The 27,131-nt window shown below is 64.7% G+C and overlaps 4 protein-coding genes and 1 non-coding gene across 9 annotated transcripts; 3 read left to right on the top strand and 2 right to left on the bottom strand.

Moving 5' to 3' along the window:
- Window positions 1-3,017: 3,017 nt before the first annotated feature.
- Window positions 3,018-5,365, bottom strand: RPLP2 (ribosomal protein lateral stalk subunit P2). Of its 2 annotated transcripts, none has more exons than XM_027051437.2 (5): window positions 5,171-5,365; window positions 4,905-5,028; window positions 4,291-4,339; window positions 3,215-3,313; window positions 3,018-3,128 (listed from the first exon to the last, which is right to left on the bottom strand). In XM_027051437.2, exons 2-5 carry the CDS (start codon window positions 5,025-5,027, stop codon window positions 3,055-3,057), a joined length of 345 nt encoding a protein of 114 aa, XP_026907238.1. In that variant the 5' UTR covers window position 5,028; window positions 5,171-5,365; the 3' UTR covers window positions 3,018-3,054. The 2 variants fall into 2 exon arrangements, with proteins under 2 accessions (XP_026907238.1, XP_026907237.1); XM_027051436.2 differs by having other exon boundaries at window positions 3,018-3,131; window positions 5,171-5,330.
- On the bottom strand, window positions 4,125-4,258 carry LOC113596800 (small nucleolar RNA SNORA52). Its single transcript, XR_003417634.1, has one exon. It is a non-coding gene; the product is annotated as a small nucleolar RNA SNORA52 (small nucleolar RNA).
- Window positions 5,366-7,461: 2,096 nt separating the features above from the next.
- On the top strand, window positions 7,462-12,991 carry PIDD1 (p53-induced death domain protein 1). 3 transcript variants are annotated; one of them, XM_027051430.2, is made up of 16 exons: window positions 7,462-7,491; window positions 8,137-8,488; window positions 8,768-9,181; window positions 9,501-9,710; window positions 9,801-9,855; window positions 10,027-10,228; window positions 10,314-10,439; window positions 10,544-10,723; window positions 10,801-10,948; window positions 11,073-11,208; window positions 11,288-11,438; window positions 11,530-11,635; window positions 11,738-11,856; window positions 11,935-12,048; window positions 12,168-12,373; window positions 12,628-12,991. In XM_027051430.2, the coding sequence occupies exons 2-16, from the start codon at window positions 8,176-8,178 to the stop codon at window positions 12,869-12,871; spliced, it is 2,724 nt and encodes a 907-aa protein (XP_026907231.1). In that variant the 5' UTR covers window positions 7,462-7,491; window positions 8,137-8,175; the 3' UTR covers window positions 12,872-12,991. The 3 variants fall into 3 exon arrangements, with proteins under 3 accessions (XP_026907231.1, XP_026907229.1, XP_053058689.1); XM_027051428.2 differs by having other exon boundaries at window positions 11,530-11,653; XM_053202714.1 differs by having other exon boundaries at window positions 11,530-11,856.
- A 481-nt stretch (window positions 12,992-13,472) lies between these two features.
- On the top strand, window positions 13,473-21,190 carry SLC25A22 (solute carrier family 25 member 22). Its single transcript, XM_027051431.2, has 11 exons — window positions 13,473-13,591; window positions 15,582-15,753; window positions 16,767-16,930; window positions 17,032-17,157; window positions 17,351-17,406; window positions 18,034-18,124; window positions 18,615-18,733; window positions 18,844-19,018; window positions 19,125-19,279; window positions 19,389-19,464; window positions 19,533-21,190. Exons 3-11 carry the CDS (start codon window positions 16,911-16,913, stop codon window positions 19,684-19,686), a joined length of 972 nt encoding a protein of 323 aa, XP_026907232.1. The 5' UTR covers window positions 13,473-13,591; window positions 15,582-15,753; window positions 16,767-16,910; the 3' UTR covers window positions 19,687-21,190.
- Window positions 21,191-21,472: 282 nt separating this feature from the next.
- CEND1 (cell cycle exit and neuronal differentiation 1) lies at window positions 21,473-24,040 on the top strand. 2 transcript variants are annotated; one of them, XM_027051432.2, is made up of 2 exons: window positions 21,473-21,627; window positions 23,008-24,040. In XM_027051432.2, the coding sequence occupies exon 2, from the start codon at window positions 23,106-23,108 to the stop codon at window positions 23,553-23,555; it is 450 nt and encodes a 149-aa protein (XP_026907233.1). In that variant the 5' UTR covers window positions 21,473-21,627; window positions 23,008-23,105; the 3' UTR covers window positions 23,556-24,040. The 2 variants fall into 2 exon arrangements, with proteins under 2 accessions (XP_026907233.1, XP_026907235.1); XM_027051434.2 differs by lacking the exon at window positions 21,473-21,627 and adding an exon at window positions 21,950-21,967.
- Window positions 24,041-27,131: the final 3,091 nt, after the last annotated feature.

The raw sequence follows: 27,131 nt of genomic DNA, 5'->3' as shown, positions 1-27,131 counted from the left end.
CGGCCTCGCGGGGAAGCTGGAGGGAACACACAGTGGCCCAGGGGTGTAGGGAGGGGGAGCGCAGGCCTGGGGCGCGCGGAGTCTGGGGGCCCGAGAGCCTCGTACAAATCCGGAGACTTGCGAGGGGCAGTCACCGCCCCGCTCCTGAGGGGCCCACCTACAACACCCACTCGGGGCACTGAGGAGCTCGCCCCAGGGCAAGGACCCCAGGGCTCATCCACAGACTGACTCATAACTATCTAGGGCTGGAGGCGAATCACACACAACTCCCAGAGCTAACACTAGTGCTATAGACCCCAACCTGACGCCCAGGCCCTAGCCGCCCGCGGGGGCGGCCCCTCCATAGCTGGGCGCTAACCAGGGTTCTACTTGGGTAAGAGTCAGGCCCCCCCCCCCCCCGCCCGCTAATTGCCCCAGCAGGTGGAGCACTCCTGTGATGTCACCCTCACGCCCTTCCGCATTTTTCTCCTGGAGTGTAGGGCAGGCATAGTCTGGCTTGGATCCAGGAGCCAGCCCTGCACCTCACCCCACCTTCCAGACACGGGGCTGGTCTGTGCTGGGGTGGTGGGATGCCTCTGCCTCCTCAGGAACACCCACACCCTAGGCAGAAGCCGGTGCCAGGGCTATGGAGGTCTGGGCTGCGGCTCAGGACTGCACCCCCCACCCCCTTCAGGCCCAGGCTGAGAAGCCAGAGCAGGGTTTCCCCAGGACGGGACCATCTGGGTCATGCTGTCCATCCCTCAGCCTCTGTGCTCTCAGCCACCCATACTTGGCACCAACGGTGTGTGTGACAGAGGGACTGCACAGGATAGAGCAGTGGAGCAGGGTCAGTCCAGACCCAGCCCTATTTGAGGGGTGGGGGGAGACATTGTTTACATAAGCTCAAAATGAGGACTGATGGGGGACTGGGGGTGGAGGGCACAGGACTGCCTAGGCTGCAGGACAGCATGCACAAAGGCCTTGGGGGTGGGGAGGGGAGCCCAGACCCGGGTATTGGGAGAGAGGACAACAGCAGATATTTAACGGAATTTGACTTAGACCAATTGACCTTCTCTTGCACATGGGGACCCTAACCCCCAAGTGCCTTGGATGGATGTACAGTGCAGAGACTATGGCCCCATCAGGATGATCAAGGCCCCTTCTGACTGAGACCTTGGGGAAGCTGCTGGAAGCGGCAGGGGGCAGGAGGCATGGTACAGTGGGGATGAAGCACACCCCAAAGCTGGCCTGGAAAGCCCAGGGGTTCAGCAGGGTGACCACCAAGAGGTGCAGGCTGAGCCAGGGACCTGCTCCAAGGACAAGCCAGGGTCCAGGCCCTTCCTGCTTCTGAGGGACTGTGGGGCCTTGAAGGGTGGCCCTGCCCCAGTGCCGGGAGACCTCTGCCCCCATTTCCACATCAGAGTTGCACTGTTTTGGATACACATCCCTCTCTCCAGGCCCCTGGGACTGTCTGCTCTGGAGCCAGGAACATAGCAGCACTTCCAGGAACCCTGGCTGGGGGTGGGAGGTGGCCCCCCTCCCTCCCAGTGTGGATGAAAACCCTGGTGTTTGCTCTGTAATCATATAAAAAAAATATCTTGAGAGAGGGCACATGTGAGCACGTGGGGAAGAAGGCAGGGGAAGAATCCCAAGACGTGGGGCTGGATCCCAGGAACTGTGAGATCATGATCGGAGCTGAAATCAAGAGGACCCTCAACCATCTGAGCCACCCAGGCGCCCCTAAAAGGTGGTTTTACTCAAGCAGAGGTACGGGACCCGAGCGTGTAAGTACTGACCTGCTGTGTAATCATTCTGCCAGGCGGGTGTCATGCTTCCAATCCCACACAGGACCCTTCTCTTCCCGGTCTAAGGTCTGCCCACGGACTTTAGGCCCCCTCCCCCAGGGAACCTGGGGCATCCACAACCCCACCCTCCTTGCCCCTTGCAGCACATGCTGCTGGAACACGTGCGGTGATGCCTTGTGGCCCGTGTCCCACTGACCACAGGAGGGGGTTCTACCTCCTCCCCCAAACCCGAGTCCCACGCTAGTCCCACTCCTCTGGGTAACCAGGAGGGCCTCAGGCCTTCTTTCTTACATCCATCCCATACACACTCCTGTCCCACAGGCCTCATCCTCCCTCCCTGAGGCCCTCCACCCCCAGACGTTCCTTTTATGCTCCTTCCTTACCTGTTCCCTGCAGAACAACCCACGAGGACGTCAGAGCTGTAGCCTGGCACGAGACGCACATACAGTACAGCCCGGTGCTGACCCAGAGCCATCAGAAGGAGAATCAGAGTGTCTACTGAGTGGTCTGGCATTGGTGGGCAGAGGACCTAAGGCCCAGGAGACTATAAACCACTGCAGGCCAGAATGGTGGCTGGATGGGCACGGGCAGGTCTGCCCCTGGACTTAGGGGGCACATGGCCCAACATCACTGCCTACGAGCCCCTTCCTCATCTGGCCAGACCGTCAGATAGCTGTGGTAACCAAGCCTCAGAGCAGGAACGTGACTGCCCCGAGGTGCCGAGATTAAAAGTGGAGCTTGAACGTGAACTGGAGCCCGGACTCCACAGGGAAACCTACAGATCGCACACGCACCACCACACCTCTTTCTCGTGTGTAATTGAAAAATGCTCCCAGTCTTGGGGCAACTGCTGGCCTCCACCAGCCAGAGCCCCCTGAGAGCACTGCAGACCACCCACTGCTGCCTTTGAAGTGTTCCTGTGTGTCCCCTGAAGGCTTCACTTCCTGGGGAGGCCCCGGCAGTCCTCAGGAGTCCGGACTGTGCCCAAGAAGGCTTACGTCCCCTCCAGAGCCTACTCAAGGATTGGCGCACCCTAGATCCACAGGAGGTGCCCGCCCCCCATCCCAGGTAGCCATCTCTGCACCAGATCCCCAGTTTCTCACGTCACCAGGAAGGGCTTGGGTTTCTCCTGGAATGAAGGCCTGCCCACCCACGGTGGGACCCCCTCTTCCCCCACACCTGCCCTGTGCCAAGGCCGCACTCTTACAAAACACTCACAGGTCGCTCAAAAAATACGTAAAAAGGGTTTTATTTGCAGGAGAGCAGGACTCTAATCAAACAAGCCAAATCCCATGTCATCATCCGACTCCTCTGATTCTTCCTTCTTCTCGTCTTTCTTCTCCTCTGCTGTGGGGAGGAAGGGCACAGTGAGCAAGGCCCACAGCGCATGCCAGATTCCCAGCAGAGACCCTGCCCCAGCCTCCACTTACCTGCAGCTGGGGTGGAACCAGCAGCGGGAGCTGCAGATCCTGGGGCAGCAGAGACGGCCACCGCCCCACCAGCAGGCACACTGGCCAGCTTGCCAATACCTATGGAAGTCAGGGGAGAGGAGATCAGAGCAGGTGCTCGCCTGAAGGCCCCGTGGGGGTGGACAAGACAGTCTGCCCGATATAGGGAGACATCACCAAGTGCCAGCGTCACAAGCTTCTCTGTCCTCCCACACAGGCAGCTCTGCCTCTGCCACATACACGCACCCCAGCCTACAATGTCCTGTCTGGAAACTGTCTAGGAATCCCTCCCTGCCCCCCCCCTCAAAAAACACCCCTGGGTGACCACACCCACCCCAAAGGAAGCTGGACAAATGCATGTACGTCCGGGACAGGACTAAGTCAGCTACCTGGGTCCAGATCCTCATCCCCAGCTGTTTGCCGAGCTGGCTGTGCCCCATGAAGTACACACACAGGGATAGAACCACCGTCCCAACAGCACCACTTCCAAACAATTCCATCAGCTGCAGCCTCATGCCACCAGAAAACCATCTGCCCAGCAAAGAGGGGCAGGGACCTGTGGTCTCTCCCACACCCAGTCGGTGTTCCCAACCCCCCGAGAACACATGGTGACATCTGTTCATAAAACCCCAATTCCCGGCTGTCTGGGTGGCTTAGTCAGTTAATCCGGCTTCGGCTCACGTCATGATTTTACAGTTCGTGACACATCGGGCTCTGTGCCGACAGCGCACAGATCCTCTGTCTCCCTCTCCCTCGCACGTTCTCTTAAAAAATAAACAAACATTAAAAAATATATTTAAAGATGGAAATAATACCCAGTTCCGAGCCCTGCAGGTGGGGTGGGCAGCCGGCCCGGTGACAGCACCAGCACCCTCTGCTGCCCTCCCACGCAGAATGTCTAGAAGCATCCCCGGCACAAGCCCACTGAAGCCTGCTCACTTCTCTGGGTGAGGCTTCTCGAGTGCTCTGGTCCACAAGCGAAACCTGGCAGGCCACAGGCTGACCGGCAGGGATTAGGATGGACCACGAGAACGAAACCCCCCAGCACACAATCTCACCCTGGGCAATGACGTCTTCGATGTTTTTTCCGTTCAGCTCACTGATGACCTAGAACCACAACCAGCAGTTACCAGAGGCTCACTACTGCGCCCCACACCCTAACTTCACCTCCTGGAACCAAGGAGCACAGAGAAAACGCCCCCGAGCCTCGAGCCCTGCCCTGTCCAGCCCAACCCTTAGGGCCCGCACGTGCGTTCTCTAATCTAAGCCTGCCGCTAGCGGGAACCGGAGCACTCCCGGCATTTCCCGAGCAAGAATCGCACAGCATCTCGGTTTATCCTAGCCACACGCCCGAACGTTAGTGAGGCGGATGAAAGACGTCATTAGAACGCGCCCTGCCCTTTCCACTTCTCTAACACAAAGTCACTTGGACGTTTTAAACTGCGCTGTAACTTCCATCTCGGGTCCCCGGAACCAGGATGGAGTCCGCCTCACGGCCCCCCCCCCCCCCCCGCCTCACTGTCCCTTCTTTGGGGTCGCAGCAGTCCCACGCCCGCCCCGAGCACACCAAGCCACGCTTTCTCAAGGGTGAAACCCGCGCCGCCGAGGCCACAGGCCTCCATATGCACAGCGTCGGGCCAGCCGGGGGCTGCGGGGCCTGCGGGGCGGCTACCTTGTTGAGCCGGTCGTCGTCCGCCTCGATGCCCACGCTGTCCAGAATCTTCTTGATGTCCTTGGCACTGGGGGAGGCATTGCCCCCGAGGGCGGCCAGCAGATAGGAGGCGACGTAGCGCATCCTGAGGCGGGAGGAGACGGCGGCGGCGTGACTCGGGGGCCGTCCGCCCCGGCCCCCTCCAAGACCCGGCCGGCGCCTGCCCGCCCCTTCCCGGGACCCCCACGGCCCCCAGTGCCCGCGCCCTGGCCCCGCCGCCCACTCACTCGGCGGCGGACTAGCCTCACGCGTGCGACCTCGGCGGCGTCAGGGACGGAAAGGAAGTCGCAGGCGCGGGGGGCGGGGGTAATCCGCTACCCAGAAGCCCCCGGGATCCGCGTGCCGCGCCGCGAGGGCGCCTCCGAGTGACGTCACACGGCGCCCAGGTGGCGGAGGCGAAGAGGCCTCGCTTCGTACAGTCCCGCGGCAGCAAAGGCGAAGGGCAGCTCCAGGGCCGCCTTCCTGTACCACGCGGGGACGAGTGTCCCCCGGCCTTCTTGGGATGGCGGGGCGAGCGAGCTTGCAGCGCGGCCGCGACTCCCGCCACACATCTCTGTGCGGCGGACGTGGCCGTCGCCGTGGGAGGACTCCAAGTCCCATGGTGCACCACTACCGGAAGTGCGGGCGCGCTTTCTGTGCCGACGCACGCGGCCGGCCGGCTGCCTGTTGGTTCCTGGCCGCGGGGACTGTGGGGACCCGCGGTATTCCCGCGCAGCCAGGCCAGTGAGGTGGGCGAGTCCGGCCCGCGCTCACACTGCGGAGCCGAGCGGCCTGGGCCTGGTGGCTGCACCCCTGCGGGGTCGTGTGGACTCCGAACTCACCTCTGGGTCCACGTGCCACTTGTTCACTGCACGGTATCCGGGACCCCGCCGCCGGTTGGCGTGGCGAGAGGGAGCAGGCCTGGCCCTGCTTCTCCGGAACCTAAGTTTAGAGCGCGCGAACACACAGAGTAAATAAACGAGTCGATCCAGACCGAGATAAGCTCGAAGGGATGAGGTGGCCCTGAGAACTGGGGCGAGCGCCAGGCAGAAGGGTCAGGTGCAAAGGCCTCACCGTGGCTGGGGATGGGTCCAGAAGCAGGAGCCAGCCCAGCCCGTGGGGGGCTGTCACAGCGAGGCCAACCTTCGGGTGTAGTGCATCAAGCACGGGTGTGTTCATGCAAACCACACGGTTCCTGTGGGCGGCCTTGCTGTCTGGCGCAGAAAGGTTTTCTTGTTCAAGGTCTCACAGTTGGGGTAAAGTGGGGAAACTCCTTGCAAGGAGGGGACCTCTGCAATACCTAGGGAAGTAGCCGGTTGTGATTTTTATTTTTAGAGATAGAATAATACATGAGACCTACCATTTTAATCACCCAATTCAGTCGTATTGGGTCCATTCACATTACACAATTGTCACCGTCATCCATCACCAGACTGTTTTTCATCTTCCCAAGTTGGCTTAGACAGTAACTCCCTATTCTCTCTTCCAGTTCCTGGCTCCCACCATTTTAATTTTTTTGTCTCTATGAATTTGGCTACTCTGGGGACCTTGTATTAGAGAAAGCACACAGCGTTTGCCCTTCTGGAGCTGACCTTTTGTTTAACAATCTTCTGAAGATTCATGCACGTTGTAATGTGTGTGTGCGCGTATCCCAATTTTGTTCCCTTTTAAAGCTGAATAGTATTCCTGTGATTTATTTTAAGACTTCCGGCAGCTATGTAGAAACTGAGTGGGGGACAGGAGCCAGGAAAGTGAGGGCCTGGCAGAACTGCCCATCCTGGGGGAAGGGACGGTGATAGCTAGGGAATCGGAGGAAAGAGGGTGCGGCAGTGTGGGCAAATGAACACAGGGACGGCAGGCTCTGAGAGTCAGACCTAGTCTGAAGTTCTTGGCTTTGGCTCTTACCAGCTATGAGTCCTTGGGCAAGATCTAATCTGTCATAGCCTCCATTTCCTTTCCTTCGAGGTGCAAAGATTGAAAAAGGCAACGTGCGGGGAAGCCCACTGCTGGGTCACTTGGCCCAGAGCGATTGCCAGTTAATAGGATCACAAGAGCTGGGACAAGATCTCTAGAGGAGCCCCAGGAAGGCTCCGGGGAGAAGGAGGCCCCTGAGGCTGGCTGGGAAGTGGCCCGTTTAGAGCTCTGGCTTCTGGCAGCAGCTGCGATCAGCCCCCAAAGCCTTCCTCCGTGCCGAGATTTGCACCAGCTCACTCTGACAGGGGCCCAGAATGCCCAGCTCCGGAGCAGGGCGGGCCTGAGGGCCAGGAACCTCTGAAAGGGCGGGTTTCCCAGCCGCTACGCGGGCCCTCGCGGCGGGAGAGGCTGGACTGAGACAGACTAACAGGAAGCCGAGTGCAGCTGGGCTGGCGGCTGCCGGTTGGGGTCCGCGGCCGCGTCTCCGGGGCTGCAGGCTGGCAGAGGGCAGGCGGGGCGGGGAGGGACCCCGAGGCCGTTGCCTGCGGTCCCGCCACAGAGCTAGGGGTGTCCTGACTGGGCGGGACCGGGAGTCCCGGCCCGCTCCGGGAACTCACCGGCGGAAACCGGGGACCGCGCACAGCCTGGAAGGCAGGTACGCGCGGGGCGCTGGCGGGCGGTGGGGACGGTGGGGGTCGGGGGTGCTCTCGGGGCCAGGACCGGCCCCCAGGCGGTCGGAGCTCTGAGTGTGCAGACCACTGCCTTCATCTTCCGACCGAGATGCGAACGGGAAGCGTGGGAGAACCCTCCTCCAGCGGTCACGAAGTGGGGTCCCATCACCCCACACACACATTCACTTCTCTGACACATGCCGGCACAATCACCCTATTCCACGTCTGGGCCACTGCCTCCACGCGGCAGATAAGAGTCCCTGACCTCTGGTCAAAGCTCGTGGGTGTGAAGGCTGGAGGTGGGGCTGGACCCAGAACTCTGAAAGGGGCGGGGAAGGGAGACAGCCAGGATGAGCTGACAGCTCCAGGAGTCCCTTGTGCCAATGTCCAGAATTGGGATGTGAAGCCTCACTTCTAGCTCGAGGGCGCTCATTTCCCAGCCCTATTCCAGCAAAGATCTGTGCAGCCGAGGCCCTGGGCTCTGGGTCGTCTGGCCTGGCTCAAGGACTCCCCTCCAGCCGGAGTCTCCATTCCCCTGAGCAGGAGGAGGGCCCAGTCCCACTCCCTCCCACTCCTCCCCCTGACTCTGCAGCCTTCCCAGGCCCTGCCTGAGCAGGCCTGCTTGGCAGGCTGGGACATGTCTGGCCCCCGAGGACGGCCAGTGGGCGATGGCTGCGGTGGCGGAGGGGCTGGAGCCCGAGGCAGCTGCTACAGAAGATGCCGCACAAGATGCTGTAGATACTGTGGATGCTGTGGACGCAGAACCCGGGGACCCCCCTCTCCTGGTTGGGAGCCGGCTGAGCCTGGACCTGTACCCTGGGGGCTGCCAGCGGCTGCTACACCTGTGTGCCCGGCAGTCCCCGCAGCTGCTGGAGGTGCAGTTCATGCAACTGAGCAGCCACGAGGACCCTCGGCTGCTAGAGACCACCCTGGCCCAGGTGCCGTGCAGCTTGCGGCATCTTCGCTCCCTGGTCCTCAGAGGTGAGCCCCACCTGGTCCCACCCCCTCACAGGGTGCAGCTGGCTGGGCCCGGGCTCCTGGACACCGCAGCTCCCAGCCGACCCTAGCGTGGCTGTCTTTCCTGGGGCAGGTCGTGGGTGATGGCTATCAGCCCAGACGAGCCTGCAGTGTCCGTCTGCTGGCGTCTCAGTCTGTCCCTGTGTGGGTGGGGTTAGGAGAAGTCTGTGCCTCTGAGCGGGGACCTGACTCTGGCTCTGAGGGCCACATCTGCCTTCCCCCTTTCCCCTTTCCCCTTTCCAGGTGGGCAACAGCGGGATGTGCTGGGTGCCTGCCTCCGGGGCTCCCTGACCACACTGCCTGCTGGCCTGAGTGGCCTGACCCACTTGGCCCACCTAGACCTGAGCTTCAACAGCCTGGAGACGCTGCCGGGCTGCATCCCCCAGATGCATGGTCTGAGCACCCTCCTGCTCTCCCACAACCACCTCTCAGAGCTTCCTGAGGCTCTGGGCGCCCTTCCCGCCCTCACCTTCCTCTATGTGACCCACAACTGCCTGCGAACGCTGCCCAAAGCGCTGGGAGCCCTGTCCACCCTTCAGTGCCTCGATCTCTCACAGAACCTTCTGGACACTCTGCCCCCTGAGATTGGAGGCCTGAGCAGCCTCACCGAGCTCAACCTGGCCTCCAACCGGCTGCAGAGCCTCCCAGCCTCCCTTGGTGAGTAGGAGCCGTGGCCCTCTTGGCTCCCTGGGCCTGACGGGGAGTGCCCTGGCCTCCACTCTCACGTGGGCCCCCTTGTCCTCCACAGGGGCCCCTGCACACACAGGCTTGGCCCACCCCGGAGCCTCCACCCCCCTAGGTGATCCTTGCCTGCCTTCCCTTCCCCAGCTGTGGAGGCCCCTGCACAGACTTCCCAAGCCCCCTGAGTCTGGCCAGAGCGGGCGGAGACAGGACTAGTGCGAGTGTCCCGTCCTGGCCAGGGCTGGGGTGGCCCTGCGCAGCCCTCTGCTGGCCCTGAGCTGGCACCTGCCCGCAGCGGGGCTGCGGTCCTTGCGGCTGCTTGTTTTGCACAGCAACCTCCTGACCTCGGTGCCCACCAGCCTGGCCCACCTCCCGCTGCTCACCCGACTAGATCTGAGGGACAACCAGCTCCGGGACGTGCCCCCTGAGCTACTGGACGCCCCCTTTGTGCGCCTTCGGGGGAACCCCCTGGGCGAGGCCCCGCCTGCCCTCCCCAGTCCCCCAGGTAGGCCTGTTGCTGGGGGAGGTCAGGCCACAGACAGGCCGAGGGGGCAGGTGCCCTGGCTGTTCTAACAGCTTTCCTGTCCTTCCATAGGGACACCGACGATCCCAGAAATGCCCAGACTGTTCCTGAACTCAGATTTGGACAGGTGTGTTGGGGAGGAGAGATGGGGCCAGACATGCATGTCCTGGCCCTGTCACCCTGTCCCTGATGGACACCTTGCTCATGCCTCCGGGGTCTCCCACGGTTTCCTAGGGGTGCCCAACTCAGATGTACACATGCCTTCTGTGTCTGACTGGATGTCCGCCCTGTCATGCAGCTTCCTCGTGACCCCCCAAGGCTGCTCGGTGACCTTGGCCTGTGGCGTCCGCCTGCAGTTCCCTGCTGGGGCCACTGCCACCCCTGTCAGCATCCGCTATCGACTACGGCTGCCGGAGCCGCGACTCGTCCCCTTGGGTCCCCACGACTCTCTGCTCAGCCACGTCCTGGAGCTGCAGCCCCACGGGGTGGCCTTCCAGCAGGCACGCCCAGAACAAGTCAGGGGTGGGGTGCAGGTGATGAGGGCCCAGGCCTGGGCCCAGCACTCACGCCACCCTTGCCCGGCAGGAGGTGGGCCTGTGGCTGCTCTTTGTGCCCCCGCGGGCCCGGCGTTGCCGTGAGGTGGTGGTCAGGACCCTGAATGATGACAGCTGGAGTGACCTGGAGACTCATCTGGAAGAAGAGACACCCAAGGTGAGAGCCACTGTGGCCCTACCCCCGCCTCCGCCCGACGGCTCTGCCCAGACCCCGTCCCCGCTCTGACCCTGTTCCCTCTGACTCCCGTCCCCCGTGCCCAGCGGCTCTGGGCCCACTGCCAGGTGCCCCACTTCTCATGGTTCCTCGTGGTTTCGCGTCCTGTGTCCAATGCCTGCCTGGTGCCACCAGAGGGGACGTTGCTGTACTCCTCGGGACATCCTGGGGTCAAGGTCACATTCCCCCCTGGGGCCACTGACGAGCCTCGGCAGGTCTATATGCAGGTACAGGCAGGGCCAGGGCGGGCGGTGGGGGCCGCCTCAAGACAAAGGTGAGCCTTCAGGTGGCCTCTTTGCCCCAGGTGGTGCGCGTGGCCAGCGGGGAGCTTCGGGCCCTGCTGGAGGAGCCCGGGGCGGCGGCCAGCCCCCTGCTCTGCCTCTCCCAGAGCGGCCCCCCCAGCTTCCTCCAGCCGGTCACAGTGCAGCTGCCTCTGCCCCCCGGCGTCACAGGTGAGAGGCGGCCGTCCGTCCGTCTGGCCCACCTGGATTCCTGGCCGCTGGGTTGAGGGGGCAGCACTCAGACGGGGAGCCCCTGCGCGGGTGGCCTCAGCCTCCCACCCCCTCGCGTCCCTAGGCCTCAGTCTGGATCGCTCGTGCCTTCACCTGCTGTACCGGACCCCTCCCGAAGCCACGTGGGATGACATCACCACTCAGGTGGCCCTGGAGCTCACCCACCTGTATGCTCGCTTCCGGGTCACGCACTTCTCCTGGTCAGTGCCCCGCCCCCCCCTCCCTCGGCCCCTCCCCACAGGACGCTCGTCCCGGCCACACTCACGCGCAGCCCCGCAGGTACTGGCTCTGGTACACCGCCAAGACCCGCGTGGAGGGCCTGGCTCGCAAGGCCTGGGAGCGGCTGCGGCTACACCGCGTGAGCCTCATCGCGCTGCAGCGACGCCGCGACCCCGAGCAGGTGCTGCTGCAGTGTCTGCCCCTCAGCAAGGTGGGCGTCTGCCAGGGCCGAGGGGTGAGGTCCGGGTGCGGGGGTGCGGGCGTGGAGCTCCGAGCCAGCGGGCGCCCCCTCCCCCCCCCAGGTGGATGCCACCCTGCGGCGGCTGCTGGAGCGGTACCGAGGCCCCGAGCCCTCTGACACGGTGGAGATGTTCGAGGGCGAAAAATTCTTCGCTGCCTTCGAGAAGGGTATTGACGTGGATGCTGGTATGCCCCCCCCTCCTTGGGGGCGGTGGGTGGACGCTGGGGTCTGTTCCCCAGGCTCCCCGCTGAACCCATCCCCGCCCCCAGACCGCCCAGACTGCGTGCAGGGCAGGGTCTGTTTTGTCTTTTACTCGCACCTGAAGAACGTGAAGGAGGTGTATGTGACCACAACCCTGGACCGACAGGCTCAGGCTGTGAGGGGCCAGGTGGGTCAAGTGGGCAGGGAGCCCCAGGCTGCCTGGGCAGAGGCCAGAACACTGAGCCCCACCTCATCCCATCCCCAGGTGTCCTTCTACCGGGGAGCAGTGCCCGAGGACGTGCCCGAGGAGGCCGAGGCGGCCCGGCACCGGAAGGGCACAGACAGCCCGTGGATGGCCACTCTGCCCATCAAGCTGCCGGTGTGGCCTGGGGTGGGGGGCAGTGTGTGTGAAGGGGGCAGGGGTGGCACAGAGGCCGGTAGCGGGGAGGCCGGGGGGGGGCAGAGGGCAGGGCTCACTGCACCCCTTCCTCCTCACAGAGACTGCGGGGGTCCAAGGCGCCAGGGCAGGGGCAGGGGACTAGTCTCTCCCTGGCACCTTTGAACCTGGGTGATGCTGAGACTGGCTTCCTGACCCAGAGCAACCTGCTGAATGTGGCCGGACGCTTGGGCCCTGACTGGCCAGCTGTGGCCCTGCACCTCGGCATGCCCTACCGTGAGCTGCAGCGCATCAGGCATGAGTTCCGGTGAGTTCCTCTGGGCCTGCTAATGCTGGCTTTGGACCAGCCTCAGGCCTGGGTCCTGGCAGCCGCCAGGAGGACCTTCCCTGAGGCTGGCTGAAGTTCTGCCCCAGGTGGGTGGGGACAGGGCCAACGGGCAGGAAAGGGAGGGTCTGGCCACATCCCACCTAGGGAGCAGGGAACCTAGGAGGCGAGCAGAACGTTGGGTGTGGTGGCTGGGCCTCTGGGTCACCACTCCCCCTGCCCCCACCCCCCCCCAGGGACGACCTGGACGGCCAGATCCGTCACATGCTCTTCTCCTGGGCTGAGCGCCAGGCCGGGCAGCCGGGGGCCGTGGGGCGCCTCGTCCAGGCCTTGGAGCAGAGTGACCGGCTGGACGTAGCCGAAGAGGTGAGGGCGGTGTTGGAGCTCGGCCGCCAGAAGTATGAGGACAGCATCCAGCGCACAGGCCTGGCCCCACCGGACCCTTCAGCATCACCGTCCCCAGAGTCTGCCCAGGCCTAGACCCCACTGACTTTGGGCTGGCCCCTGATGCACCCTGGCCAGTGGGTGCCTTCCCTGTGCGTGGGCACAGTGACTCCCTGTTCCCCTCGCCCCTACCGCGTGTAACACATATGTACTGTTTTGGCGGCTTCTCAGAGCTCAGTTTATTTGTTGGGTGGAAGGCGGGTGGCCTGAGATCAGAGGCCTGGGCTCAGCTGGGATGGGGCCCTGTGTGAAGACTTCACTACCTGCTCGCCTGCTGCTCCCATGTGCCCGGGAGGGAGAGGGGCTACAGCTGCAAAGTAACCGTGAGGCACCGGTGGGTAGGGTCACCTGTGTGCGGGGTGGTGCGTCAGCCCTGTTGGCGGGCAGGTGCTGGGCCAGCTCCCATCTCTCCCAGCACCTACTGCGAGGCCCGGGACACCACCCTGCCCTAGGACACCCCCGTCGCAGCATTCTCTGCCACCTGCTGGCCCGGCAGGACTAATCACTGGGTCCCTGGCCCTTGCAGGGGCGCGAGGCCCAGAGACGAAGGAAGGGCCTTTTGGGGCCTCCGGGCCGCGGCCGGGCGGGCGCAGTGGCCGCGGCGGCCGGGAGGGGGAGCCGGAGCCCGCTTGCCGAGGGCCGGGGGCAGGGGGCGGAGCGCGCAGCGCCGAGCGGACGCGTCTCCGCGCCTCGGAGCAGCCGGGCGCGCGGCACGGCGGGGAGGCGAGCGCGGCGGCGGCGGCGGCAGAGCGCGCGGTGAGTGCCCGCCCGGCCTGTCCCTTCTGCGGCGTCCACCCGAGTGCGGCCCGGCTGCGGGGGCGAGGGGCGCCGAGGTGGCCGGGGTAGGTGACAGCTGCCCCGACAAGGCGCCTCCGGGGTTGGGGGGTGGGGTGTCCCGGGCCGGCGGATGCTCCGACCAGCTGCCGCCCGGGTGTGGGAGGCCGTGCGCGACCCCGGGCGGTGCCGGGCGCGCTCCCCGCGCACACGTGTCCCCACGGGGTGGGTACAGCTGGGGCTACTGCCCAAGCAGTAGAGGCCAGGCCGCGGGGGGGGGGGGCGGGGGGGGCACACACGTGGGACCCCCGCCGGACTTGTGTGGACACGTGCGTGGCTGGAGTCGCCATCGCCTGGTGGGGGCAGCGTGACCGCCCGGGCCCGGTCTGCATCCCCTCCAGAGGAAGGGACAGGGGGGCCTGAGCCGGCCTCTGAACTGGAGTCCGCAGCCCCCAACCCAAGCCTCCTTTGTCTGCGGATTGGGGCCCCTCTGACAGGATAGAAAGCGCCCCTTCCAACGGGGACGGGACTAGCGGGGGGGGGGGGGCGGGGGGGGGGCGGGGGAGGGTTGAATGGGGAGCCTGCGGCCAGTGCCAGACTGAGCGTCACCCCCATCGCCTTTCGTGGGGGTAGGGGAGCTCCGCGGCTTCCCTGGTGGGAGATTTTCTCCCCGGGTGGGTCTGGAAGTAGCAGAATTATCCCGTGAATGGTCTCTGTGGGCAGCACCGGCCCCAGCCTGCTCAGGTCCTTAGTTTACCTGGCCGCACAAGTGGAGAAGGGGACAGTGAGGACGGACAGCCCTGGGCCTCAGGCCTGGCTCTGGAGGCCGGGTTTCTGTGGCAACAAGAGGGGCAGAGGGAAGGCCTCCCACAGCTGTCTCACAAGCAGGGGTGGGAACCACGGAGTGAGGACGGACAGAGGGGGTTTCGGGTCCACTGGACCCCTGGCCAGTCTCCCCAGGCAGAGCCCCTCCATGTCACGGCTGTCGGTCCAGCGACCATCTTCACTGTTCCATTCTGCAGCCTGTGGCTTGTGATGTGGGGCCCCAGGACTCACTCTCTTCTCAGGCTTGGGATCTCTGGGCCTGCCTCATTGCTCCCCTCCTCATCTTGATGGTCTGTCTGACTTCGGGACCCCCGTCACCCAGGTGTCCCTTCCCTTGGATGGGAGGTGGGATCTGGTGATGCTCCAGGAGGCAGGGCTCACTCAGTTCCCCGGAGGGCAGGGGTAGACCTCTGGGAGACCAGAGGGAGGACCCGGACCCTGCCCCTGACAGCCTAGGGCAGCAGAGAGCTGGCTGTGGCCAGCCTATACGTGGCGGGGTGGGGTGGGGGTGGGGAGGGAAAGGTCAGGCTGAAGTTCAGAGGTCACACCCTTATCTGTAGGATAGGGCCTGGGGAAGCAGGTCCTGAGGACTGAGGCCCTGGGCGTGTGCGTCGGGGGCCCTTGGCAGGGCAGAGGGCTCTGGGAGTGCCAGTCCTCTTGCCCTCTGGACCTGGCAGGTGAGTGGTCCTATGGGCGGCAGCCAGTGGCCTCTGGAGACCTAGCCACCCCTTCTCTGGTGTTTTTAGTAAACAGGTTCGTCTTCCTGTGCCCTAGGGTGAGGTTTCCACGAAACGTGTCTTCATCCAACATACACACAAGTTTCACAAAGAGGAGTGGGCACAGACTCCTCCCCCCATCCCCCTAGGGACCAGATATTCTCCATATCTGTGCCCAGGGTGCCCGGGCACAGAGAGCGCCCCATTCTCTGGGTCCCGGAGTCCTAGACAAATCCAGCCTGTGGGCTGCAGACGGAAAGCCACTGGGCAGCTGGGGTCGCGGCAGCCGTGGGCTGGGGTGCCTGTGGGCAGCTGGCTTGGCTTGGCCGGGGCGGCCTGAGTCAGGCCCACCGCCCCTTGGGCCGATCAAATCTCTGAGGTTGGCCCTGCCTCTCCGAAGCCGTCACACCCCTTCCCATCCCTTCTCCCAGGGCTGCGGGGAGCCTAGGCGCGCCCAAAGTGAAAGAGAAAGTCGCCCCCCCCAAGGCCGGCCCCGCCCCGCCCAGCGGCCAATCCGTGCCGCCGGCACCTCCCTCGGCCACTGGATCTCCTCTGTGAGCCCCGCGGGCTGGAGTCCTGGAGGAGCTGAGTGCCGTCCTCGGGGTGAGCGGGACTGGGGGCTTCGGAGGTGATGGGGCCGGAGGGCCGGGGACACGGGGGATGGCTGGCCTGGGAAAGCCGAGGTGAAGGTCACCAGTCCTCAGAGGGACCACGGGTGTGAGCCAGCCTTGTGACCCTGGGCGGCAGTGCTGCGGGTGGGGGCCCCGGCAGAGGCAGCGGGGCCGGCCCCAGGACTCTGGGGGGCCCCCGACAGGAGGCTCCTGAGCTCGGCTCTGGCTTTCCTGCCCTGCGCCTAGTGAGAGGGGCCCTGTCTCCTCCAACCCCTAGGGTGGATGGGGGAACCAACCACATCGAGCCTCAGAGAGCCAGCCATCCCCTCCCAGCTGCCCCCTAGCCTGTGCCCCAAACACCCCTGAAGCTTCCAAAGCTCCGGTCTGTGTGTGTGTGTGTGTGTGTGTGTGTGTGTCCCCGTCCGTGTGTCTGGGAGAGAGATTCCTGGGAAGGGTGGACAGGAGGGTGGGTGCAGGGCTGGGGTGGGTGAGCATGGTGCTTGTCCGTGGAGAGGGGTCTGTCCTCGAGGAGCCACGGCAGTGGAGCCGGCTCCTGGTGTGGTGTCATCTACCTGGGTAGCTGTGAGCTGAGCTCGGGCTGGGGGGCTCCTCGGCGCCTCCAGCCCCATCCCGAAGAGGGCAGGCACCAGCCGCCGCTGCTCAAGGATGAGGGGGTCACCCGCAGTCCAGGGCTGAGACGCCCGGCCGGCCGGGAAATTGACTCCCGGAGAGGCGCCTGGCCCTTTAAAGGCAGAGTGCGCTCACGTGTGTGTTCAGTGTGCACGTGAGTGTGTGTGAGCGTGAGCGAGGCCAGTTGGGAGGACTCACAGGCAGGGGGGTGGCTGCGGGGAAAGCAGGTGGCCCTAGAGGTGGGGCCACGGGTGGGTGAGGGGCTTGGTGACCCGGCACGAGAGCTGGGGAGGGCGCCTGGGGGGGAAGCTTACTTCCCTGATGTGCCTCTGTGTGGTCTGTTCCTCCCTCTGCTGATTCCTCACCCTCTTCTAGAAGAGAAGTGGTGGTTTTGAAATTCCCCAGAAAGTGGAGGACCGCCCCTCCCCCTCTGTCCCGCCCACCCTCTGCCGCCTCTACCTCGTCCATCCGTCTTCCACCGTCCACCTCTCCGGCTCCTACCTGGGCGCGCTCAGTTAAATGGCTGATAAGCAGATCAGGTCAGAACGCGACCCTGCCTTTGGTCTTGGCTCCACCCTACCCCGTGTGTCCTGACCTATGGCCGGGGAGGCCGCTCCCCTGATGCTCCCTCTGTTCTCAGTCTGCCAGCCAAGCTCATCAATGGCGGCATCGCCGGGCTGATCGGGGTCACCTGCGTGTTCCCCATCGACCTGGCCAAGACCAGGCTGCAGAACCAGCAGAATGGCCAGCGCGTGTACAGCAGCATGTGAGTGTGCGAGGGGGAGGGGGTGGGGGGGGAGTTCGTGAGGCTGCGGGGGCGGGCAGTGCAGCGAGGCTCGGACTCCTAAGCCCTGCTCCTGCCTCCCTCACCCTGTTCCACAAAAGGGGAAACTGAGGGCAGGGCAGGCCTGGGGAGCTCCGTCGCTGGTCCCCAGCTCACCCCCTCCCCTTGGCTGCAGGTCTGACTGCCTCATCAAGACCGTCCGCTCGGAGGGCTACTTTGGCATGTACCGAGGTGAGGCCGGGGGTGGGGCAGGCGTGGGCAGAGGGGCCCGGCTGTAGGAGCTGGGAGGCAGGTGGCAGCACCAGGCAGGGCGGCATGCTTGGGCCAGGTGTGTGGGTGTGGACGTGACCCACGGGGGTCTGGGTGCTGGGCCAACGACACAGGGTGGGACCCGCGGGGAGGGCAGTCCTCTGTGGCATCGCCCCCACCCCCACTGCCTGCCAGCATGGCAGGACACGGTGTCTCTACCATGGTGGCTGCAGCCTTGTCCCTCGTCTTCTGGGCAGGTGGGGCTCCATCTGTGCCGGGAGACGGGAGGGGGTGGGGGTGCTGCTGCAAAGCCGATTAGGAGACAATCCTCAGGCCTGGATCTGCCCAGACGCCGTTCAAGGGGCTCGCCGCTGCCTCCCCAGCAGCCCTGGCCCCAGCAGCGTGAGCACCCCGTCCTCCAGGGGAGGTGCTCCTCTGGGAGAAGGAGAAAAGAGCCTGGAGGAGGCACTGCCCCTGTCCCTGCCCGGTCCTGCCCCGCCTGGCACCAATGTGGGTGAGAGGGCAGGAGAAGCCGGCCAAGCAGTGACGGGGGCAGGGCTCTGCCAGCTGGGAGGCTAGTGCTGGCTGAGAGCCTCCCCAACCCCACAGGAGCCGCCGTGAACCTGACCCTCGTCACCCCGGAGAAGGCCATCAAGCTGGCCGCCAACGACTTCTTTCGATATCAGCTCTCCAAGGACGGGTGAGGGGCTGGGGGCCAAGGTTGTGAGGGGGAGGGGTGTGTGTCTCCCGACAAAGGACAAAAGCTCTGCCCTCCTGTGCCCCTCACCTTGACTCCCTCTCCGCCTCCTGCCCAGGGAGGGAAGCGGATGCTGAGTCAGTGGTGCTTAGGCCCCAGTGGTCCTGGCCCCCGGCCACTGTGAACTGCCCCTTGCGGGGTGGGATTTGGGAGGTGCTGACCAGCTCCCCTGTCACCCGAGGGTGGGACCGAAAGGGTGGCCCGTTGGGTACTTGAGACCCCCAGCTTTTCCAGGGCCGCGTGCGTGAGAACGGTCCTCCCACCTTCCCAGGCCCTGCTCGTGGGGCCATCTGTCTGTTGGGCTCGGTGCCAGGGCTGGAGGGCGCTGTACCCCCACGGGACTGTGTCCGCCTCTCCCACTCCCTGTACCCTTCACCCCCAGGGAGGCAGGGGCTTCAGCTTCTGCGCCGCGGGCCTTACTCCTTCCCCGCAGGCAGAAGCTGACCCTGTTTAAGGAGATGCTGGCGGGCTGTGGAGCTGGCACCTGCCAGGTGATTGTGACCACCCCCATGGAGATGCTGAAGATCCAGCTTCAGGACGCCGGCCGCCTCGGTGAGGGTGCAGGGCGGGGACGCAGAGCTGGGACGGGGGCAACAGCCAGGGCCCCGCTCCCGGCGCCCCACCCCCCCCCTCGCAAGCAGGCCCATCCCTTCTCTCCCCAGCCGCCCAGAAGAAGATACTGGCTGCCCAGGCCCAGCTGTCGGCCCAAGGGGGCGCCCAGCCCTCCGTGGAGGCCACGGCCACCCCCCGGCCCACAGCCACCCAGCTGACCCGGGACCTGCTTCGGAGCCGGGGCATCGCCGGCCTCTACAAGGGACTGGGGGCCACACTGCTCAGGTCGGTGGGGGGGGACGGTGAGGGTCAGGGGAGGAAGGAGGGAGGCCTGGCCACCGCGCACCCGCAGGTCACCAGCGTCCCTCCCTTCCCCCTCCCCCCCCCACAGGGACGTCCCCTTCTCCATCGTCTACTTCCCCCTCTTTGCCAACCTGAACCAGCTGGGCCGTCCGGCATCCGCGGAGAAGTCTCCTTTCTACGTGTCCTTCCTGGCTGGCTGTGTGGCTGGGAGCACGGCTGCCGTGGCTGTCAACCCCTGTGACGGTCAGTGCCGGGGCCACAGCTGGGGATGCAGGCCCAGGGGCGGGGTGGGTGGTGGGCAGGGCCCCACGCTGATCTGCACGACCTGCCTCTCCCCCCGCCCACCCCGCAGTGGTGAAGACCAGACTCCAGTCGCTGCAGCGCGGCGTCAACGAGGACACCTACACTGGGTTCCTGGACTGTGCCAGGTGGGAAGGCCCCGTGGGGGGGGGGGGGGGTGGGCCGGCCCCAGCCCTGACCGCCCCGTCCCCCACAGGAAGATCCTGAGGCACGAGGGCCCCTCGGCCTTCCTGAAGGGTGCCTACTGCCGTGCCCTGGTCATCGCCCCGCTGTTCGGCATCGCTCAAGTGGTCTACTTCCTGGGCATCGCCGAGACCCTGCTGGGGCTGCTGCAGCCACCCCAGCACTGAGCCCGGAGGCCACCCATGCCCTCCAGCCGCGTGGGACCAGAGCGGGGCCGGAGCCGGGTGGCCTGCCCAGGACTGAGCGAGAGGAAGTCTCTGTCTGCCTCTCCGCACATGGATGGGGGGGGGGAAGCAGAGGAGGGGCACAGGGTCCACGTGGGTGGTGCACACAGGGGCCCCCGAGGGGTCCTGCCTGCACGACCATTGGGATCAACGTCGTATTTATGTAGAAAGCGCAGAAATCTTTACATTCCTGGAGCCAGCCCCCGCCACAGCTCCGCCCCAGCCTGAACACCCCCAGGGACAGAGCTGGTCTCTGGGCTGGGGCCCCCAGGCCTGGGCTGGGCAAGCGGGACCCTACCCTCCAGTCTACCAGCTCTCGTCCCCGAGGCTTGGCCCCTAGTCTACAAAGGGGACCCCGCACAAACCTATTTATTAACTTGCTGAGCACAAGTGCTCTGTCCGTCCTTGTGTCCGTCCGTCCAGCCTCCCCTTGCCGTCGCCCTTCTCGCCTCAGCCCGGACTCCACATTGCCCCCCAGCCAGCCTTGCAGGAGGTCTCTTGCCCCCCATATTGAGCCAGGAGTCCCAGGTGCAGGGGGGGTCACTGGGTTCTGACTCCCAGGGCAAGCCCCCCCTACTCTACCGTGGGACCCAGCATCCCTCCCGGTGGGGCCTCTCAACCCCCACCCCAGGCTGGGGACCCATGGTGTATAAGGTCTGTGTGCATGTGAGAATGTTCTGGGGGGCAGATTGTGTCCACCAGCCCTCAACCGGCCTGGCCTCTCAGAGACGGGGCTGTGGCAGGGTCGCCGGCCTTACCCACGTGGCCAGGCAATGTGTGCGTGTTTGTGCCGTGTGCTCTAGGCTCCCCTCTGACCCCGTCCAGGCATTTATTTTTCCAGCCTGGTTCTTGTTGCCTCTCAGCAGACCCCTCTTCAGAGACACCCCCCTGCCCCCCGCCCTGGGTCTGGGATCGGCCAGTGGGGAGGGCAGGCATGAGGACCAGTAGGAGCCTGGGGGTACCCACTTTATTTCTGGGGGCAGTACATGCCCCCTCAGCCCTCCCAGGGCCCACCCTACTCTCTGGGCCTCTTCTTAAGGCCCCTGACCACACTCCAGAAGTTCTGCCCTCCCGGGAACCCCCTCTTTCATTGATGTTGTGAATTGAAGCCGGCCTGCCCCCCACCCCTGCTCCGCCCCACCCCAGGCCACGTGATTGTGTTGGTGATTGATCCTGATGTGCTGGTGCTGTGTACCCCCCCCCCCCCCCGGGCTCCCTCCCCGGAGGCCCCTTCCCAGTGACACTACCTGGGGCTCAGGCCTGGCCCCCCCCCCCCCCCCACCGAGTTCACGGTTGTTCCTGGGAGCTGTCCTCTCCCACCACATCTGTACCTTGGAAGCTGCTGCTGCTGCTTACAGAATTATATTTTTTTCTTTTGAAGAGATTTAAGAAGTTGTAACTTTTTGTGTCTTGTCCTGTAAGAAGATAAATAAATATTCTAAGTAGATACCCTCTTCTCTGAGATCTGTTGGAACCGACTGGGGAAGGGCAGCCTTCTCTTTGGGACTGGCCTCCCTCCTGCAGACCTCCCTCTGTCCGCCCACCCGCTGACCGGCACCGGGCCTGGGCTAACCACCGGACTCCTGCTCTGGCTGGGTTGGGGGTGCGGGTGCGGGAAGGGCAGCGTCCACCCCTTGCTTTCCTGACTGCAAGCCGCCTTAGGGATCAAAGGCGGAGCTGGGTTTGGGGGCCCCGGGTGGCTGCGGGCGGGCGGAGCCGGCGGCGAGGTAGCCCCCGCCCCCTCGGCTCGCTGCGCTGAGAGCAGTGCATTGTGGGAAACTCCCAGTCCCCGCAGCCGCTGCCGCAGCCGCCGCCCGCCCGCCGCCGGCCCTGGTCCCGCGGGAGAGCGCGCAGAGCCGAGGTGGGAGCACCGGGAGCAGCAGCGTAAGGCACTGGGGTCTCTGGCGCCGGGGCGGCCCCGCGGGGCAGATCGCGGGCTCTCGCCTTGAAGGTCACTGGGGGCGCGTGCGGGGCCCCTGGCTCGCTCCAGCCCGGCGGCTCCTGGGAGGGGGACGGGGGTGACGTCAGTGTGAGACAAAAATAACGGGGTGGGGGGGGTGGGGAGGCAGACCACCTGCCCTTTGCAAACTTGGCGCCTAGCAGCTGGATGCCCATCCAGAACAGCGGGGCTTGCGGGGCCGCTGGAGCTCCCTGGGAAGTGGGCCAGCAGCTGGGCTGCTCTCAGGACACCCCCATCATGCTGTGACCTACAGGTGACCTTCAGGTGTGGTTAGTGTGCCTGGCCTGGGTGGAAAACCTGGGCTGCTGCTTCCCAGTGGGCGCCCTCTCCCCGTGCAGGTGGGGGTGGAGGCGGGAGGAGGGGCTGGGGGGTTCTAATCCTCACGGAGGAGAGGCAGACGGCTGGTGTCCAGGTCTTTGGGGAGAGCGGACTCGGGCCCAGCCCAGTGTCCCCGGTGCCCCCACCTCAAACACTGAGGGTCTGGGCCAGGCCTCTCCTACAGCCCCGAGACCCGATGCTCTGCCCTGGCCCAGATTTGAGGGTGCTGGGACTGACTGACGTGGTCTGTCCACTCCAGGCTCACACCAGGAAACCGCCCCCCTTGCCCTAGAGGCAGGCACAGCCTCAGACTCGGGAAGGACTCCCTGCCCTTGAACTGGAGCAGGCGAAGCTGTCCTTGGGGTGGGTACCAGGGGCTGGGGAGGGGCGGATGCCTTCCAGGAGGCACAGGCCTGTCACTGCCTGTCTGACTGGCTTCTCCAGCCTCCTGGGGAGACACCTCCGGTGTGTTGCATCCCTGCCGTGGCAGCCTTGGGCCCACACCCACCCTGCTGGCACCAGAGAGCCCAGACTCTGGATTCCTGCCCTGCCCCCTCTCTACTTGGACCCAGTCTTCCTGAGACGGTATCTGGTTGGTTCTGCCCCAGGCGCACCCTGGCTGCCATGCCCTACTTTGACCGCATGCCCTCCTCGGGGCCGGGTGGGGTCTCACTTCCCCATCAAGGGCCTCCCTACCCTGGCGTCAGATGCAAACAGCACGTGTATGGGCAGGACCATTTTGCAACGGAGGAAACTGAGGTCTCTGGCCGGTCTCCTCCGGCACCCCCAGCCTGTTCAGGGCCCAGAGGCTCTGCCTGTGTGGTTGGAGGGGCTTCTCAGGGAGTGGTCGGGGGCAGATGGAGAGCAAGCATCCAGAGCTGGGGGTTGGTCCGGAGAACTGGACAGGGTCTCTATGGGGGCAAGGTGGTAGGGGCTGAACAGGAGGGCTGAGTCTCTGTCCACAGCCTCATTGTGTCTCTCTCCAGGCCTAGATAATGCCCAGGAGTGAGCTGTCCTGAGCCGCTGTGGTCCAGCTACCTGTCTGTTCACGCACACCCCACGAAGCCTGCCAGCACCACCCGCCATGGAGTCCAGAGGGAAGTCGACCAGTAGCCCCAAGCCCGACACCAAGGCTCCCCAGGCCGCTGCTGAGGCCAGAGCCCCGCCAGCTGTGGATGGCAAAGCTCCCTCGGCTAAACCTGGGAAGAAGGAGGCTCAGGCAGAGAAGCAGGAGCCTCCAGCGGCCCCCACACCACCGACTGCCAAGAAGACCCCTGCCAAGGCAGACCCTACGCTTCTCAATAACCACAGCAACCTGAAGCCGGCCCCTGCAGCCCCCAGCAGCCCGGATGCAACCCCCGAGCCCAAGGGCCCCGGGGACGGCGCTGAGGAGGACGAAGCCCCCAGCGGGGGCTCAGGGGGCCGAGGCCCTTGCCCCTTTGAGAACTTGACCCCGTTCCTGGTGGCTGGGGGTGTGGCTGTGGCAGCCGCAGCCCTAATTCTTGGTGTGGCCTTCCTGGCCCGGAAAAAATGATGGCTGGTGCCCAGGTGGGGGCCCAGCCACTTCCTGTACAGACCTCAGGAATGTAGTGCATGCCGAGCTCACACACAGCTATGTATACATACGTACATACATGATATACATATATATACGCGTTTACCCCCACATACATGCAGAGGGAGAGAGCTGGACAAGTGAGCAATGGAAACCAGGCCCCCTCACTGGCCCCCCAGCACTTTCCCTTCCCAATCTCTGGGGCAGAAGGAGCCCAGGCTCCAGAGTTTACTGAGGAACACAAGACAGAGCTCCAGCTTGGGGCAGGGGTCTTGGCCAGGGGCAGTGGAAAGAGTGGACTGTGAGTGTGGCCCACCGCCTCTGGGCAGGTGCGTCCACAGCGGACCCACTCATGTGCGCCAGCTTGTGCCGAGAGGCCCCAGGGCCGGGTAGGGGTCTGGGACGGGCTCTGGCAAGGGCCCAGCCCGTGTGGAGACATTAAAGGGTACGGCTGTTTCACTCTCCCCATTTCTGCTCTTTGTTTGTAGCTGGGCAAGGTTGGGGGAGGTCCATCTGGGCGGAGCCGGTGCAGTGGGACCCCATTTCTGCCCTTTGTAGCTGGGCAGGGTTGGGGGGGGGTGTTCCACCTGGGCAGGGCCGGAGTAGTGGGGCTGCCCTGAGTCAAATAGTCACAGGGGCAGACCTTCTATGCCACCCCTGCCCATCACCTGAACCCTGGCTGGGTGGACACACAGCCCAAAGGCCGGTCTGGGGAGGGGGGCTCCCATACTTCACCCGGCTTGTGCTCCAGGGGAGCCCCCGAGGCTGGGACCGCCTCACTTCCTGCCCTGAGCCTCCTCCTTGTCCTGGGGCCAGCTGGGAGCCTGGCAGGGAGGACGGGGATGGGGGCGCATGGAGGGGTCCCTCCCACCTCTCCCAGCACCCTTTGATTCTAACAAGCGTATACATGCAATAACACAGGTAGAATAGAGCTGCTTGGTGGGTGATCAGCACCCACGTCCATCGCCCCTCTGTGCCTGCAGGGACACTGCTGTGCAGCCCCTCCTTAGCACATCTGGTCCCAGCTTGGCCCCTGGCACGGGGACAGTGCGCAGGCTCTGGAGGGTGGCCCTGGGCACTGCGGGAGCCCGACGTGTCCTTGCCTGGCCAGCCAACCACAGGAACCCCGGGCCTGAGTGGAGGCCAAGTCTGAAATAAACTGTATTGTTCAATGGCTGGGCTGGTGTCCTCACCTACATGGGGCCGGGGGAAGGCTTCCCATCCGGGTTGGGGGGTGGTCACATCCACACCAGCAGGCTTTCCAGGGAGGAATGGGGAGCTTCAGGTGGCCCTCACCGGCCCCTCCTGCCACCCCTATGCCTCTGATCCTGGGCCCTGCCCCACCTCAGGCACCCACAGCCAGGCCTCGCTGCCCGCCCTGACCCTAGATGGGCTCCTGCCCGCCGGCCTGGGCTGCCAGCCACAGTGCACAGGGCAGGGCTGGGACTGGAGCAGTGAGGACACGGGATGCGGCAGGGGGACCTTGCTCCCCAGGCTGACCCTATGGCCAGCGGGGCCGGTGGGGGGTGCTTTCTCCGCCACTCCCTGCAGTGAGCTCCCCGTCTGTGGGGGACACAGAGGACACCGTGGCGGTGGGCTTTCCCCTTCTTACTGCCCCGCCGCCCACAGCTCCCTGAGCCCACTCTGGCCAGACGTCCCACTGGACTGACCCCGGCTGTGGGCAAGGCTGCAGGCGCGTGGGCTGAGGGAGCTAGGTGCCACGGGCCCCAGAAGTGCTTCCGGGGGTCTGCCACCTTGGGCCCCTCCTGCCCCCAGCCTCGTGGAGCTGGCATGCCCGCCCTCCCAGGGTGCGCACCCCATCTGGGTGTCTGCTCCTCAGGCCCAGACAGGCCCTGAAAGCTTCCTCGGAGTGAAAACATCCAAAACAGACCTGACGGCCTCGCCCGGACACGCCCCCTCCGGGTCCAGGAACCTCCTTCTGACCTGGCTGCTCCGGCTACCCGGCCACATGGGGGCGCCTGCGGGGTGGACACTGCCCAGAGGTCCGGCCTCCTGCCCGGCAGCCCGAGGACGCCCTGGCTGCCCTCCGGCCACGCGGGGACACCCGCCGCCCGTCTGCCATCCAGTCCCCGCTGCCATTTTCTCCACTCTGTGGCTTGCTCCTTAAAAACAGACAAACCCCTCTGATATTTTAGAGGATTTTTGCAACGAGCAGAGGCGACCGTGAGGACGAGTCCGGAGTCCAGAGCTTGGCCTTTGACACAGATATCCCCCCGAGGCTGCCCATCGGATTCACCGGTTCACAGCACACTCAGGTGGTTTCCAAACGTTTGCAACTTCAGACACAGCAGAGATGAAAATCCTTGTAACTCCCCTTGTCCCATGTGTCCTGGGGTGGGACGTGTGTGTGATTCACGTAACATAAAATGTACCAACTCTTTTGTTTAAGTGTTTACCTTGAGAGAGCGCGACAGCAGGAGAAGGGGCAGAGACAGAGGGAGAGAGAGAATCCCAGGCAGGCTCCGCACTGTCAGGGCAGAGCCCGACTCAGGGGCTCAGACCCACGAACCGTGAGATCATGACCTGAGCTGAAACCAAGAGTCATCGCTTCACCGACTGAGCCACCCAGGTGCCCCTAAAAAGTACCGTCTTCCCCGACTCTAAGCGCGCAGCTCAGGGGCACTGAGCACGTTCATGCTGTTGTGCGGCCGTCCCCACCCTCCATCTCCAGAACTTTCCATCTCCCCAAACGGAAGCTCTGTCCCCGTGAAACACGGACCCGCGGCCCCTCCCCCAGCCCCGGCGCCCACCGTCCACTCTCCGTCTCCGGGAATCTGGAGACTCCAGGGGCCTCGTGTGAGGGGATCACACGTGAGCATCACGTCCCCGCGGGTCCATCCACGTGGTGGCAGGTGGCATAGCCCCCGTCCTCATCAGGGCCGAGCGACAGTCCCGGGTGCCGACGGACCGCGTCCAGCCATTCGCCGTCGGTGGACGCGGCGTTGCTTCCACCTTCTCGCTGCTGTGCGTTAACGCTGCTCTGAACGTGGCCGCGCACAGACCTCTGCAAGGCCCCGCAGCCTCTTGGATGTCTTGGATGTGAGGCGGCAGCGGGACCGCTGGGTCACGGGGGGGGGGGGTGCGTCTTGAACCCAGGCCGCTCCATCTGGTGCCTGGGGGCCGGCCGTGACGGCACTGCTCCCCTCTCCACCGCAACCGGGGGGTGGGGTGAAACACTCCAGCCCAAATGAGGCAAACTGCCCTCTTCTGGTGGTTTCTATTGGCACTGATCTGACGTACTCCTCTTCACAAAGTCCTTGGCCAGTTGGGTCTCCCCTTGTGTGATTTTTCCTGTTGGCGCCGTTTGCCCGTTTTTCTGGTACATGGAACGCCTTCCTCTCATCTGCCTGGGGGACTTCTGTAGGTGTGTTGCGTACGAAGCCTGTGCCACACTGCAAACGTCTTTACTCGGCGGCCGGCTTACCTCTGGCCGGGTCTCCTGAGTGCAGAGCTTCTGAAGACTGAGTCGATCCCTCGTAACCACTGTGCCCTTCACCGCATATGCTCGTGGATCTCGGTTAGGAGGAAGGACAC

Source organism: Acinonyx jubatus, chromosome D1 (genome assembly GCF_027475565.1).
Source record: "Acinonyx jubatus isolate Ajub_Pintada_27869175 chromosome D1, VMU_Ajub_asm_v1.0, whole genome shotgun sequence".
NCBI classification, from domain to species: Eukaryota; Metazoa; Chordata; class Mammalia; order Carnivora; family Felidae; genus Acinonyx; species Acinonyx jubatus.
The sequence above is the reverse complement of the archived record's forward strand: the minus strand, read 5'-3'. Positions and strand labels throughout refer to the sequence as shown.

Coding starts and splice junctions, on each gene's coding strand:
- RPLP2 (XM_027051436.2), bottom strand. CDS start 5,027: ATGCGCTACGTCGCCTCCTATCTGCTGGCCGCCCTCGGGGGCAATGCC. Junction 4,340..4,904: donor ACGACGACCGGCTCAACAAG/GTAGCCGCCCCG, acceptor TTGTGGTTCTAG/GTCATCAGTGAGCTGAACGG. Junction 3,132..3,214: donor TGGTTCCACCCCAGCTGCAG/GTAAGTGGAGGC, acceptor TCCTCCCCACAG/CAGAGGAGAAGAAAGACGAG.
- PIDD1 (XM_053202714.1), top strand. CDS start 8,176: ATGGCTGCGGTGGCGGAGGGGCTGGAGCCCGAGGCAGCTGCTACAGAA. Junction 8,489..8,767: donor TCGCTCCCTGGTCCTCAGAG/GTGAGCCCCACC, acceptor TCCCCTTTCCAG/GTGGGCAACAGCGGGATGTG. Junction 12,374..12,627: donor CGCATCAGGCATGAGTTCCG/GTGAGTTCCTCT, acceptor ACCCCCCCCCAG/GGACGACCTGGACGGCCAGA.
- SLC25A22 (XM_027051431.2), top strand. CDS start 16,911: ATGGCTGATAAGCAGATCAG. Junction 17,158..17,350: donor CAGCGCGTGTACAGCAGCAT/GTGAGTGTGCGA, acceptor CCTTGGCTGCAG/GTCTGACTGCCTCATCAAGA. Junction 19,465..19,532: donor GGGTTCCTGGACTGTGCCAG/GTGGGAAGGCCC, acceptor CGTCCCCCACAG/GAAGATCCTGAGGCACGAGG.
- CEND1 (XM_027051432.2), top strand. CDS start 23,106: ATGGAGTCCAGAGGGAAGTCGACCAGTAGCCCCAAGCCCGACACCAAG.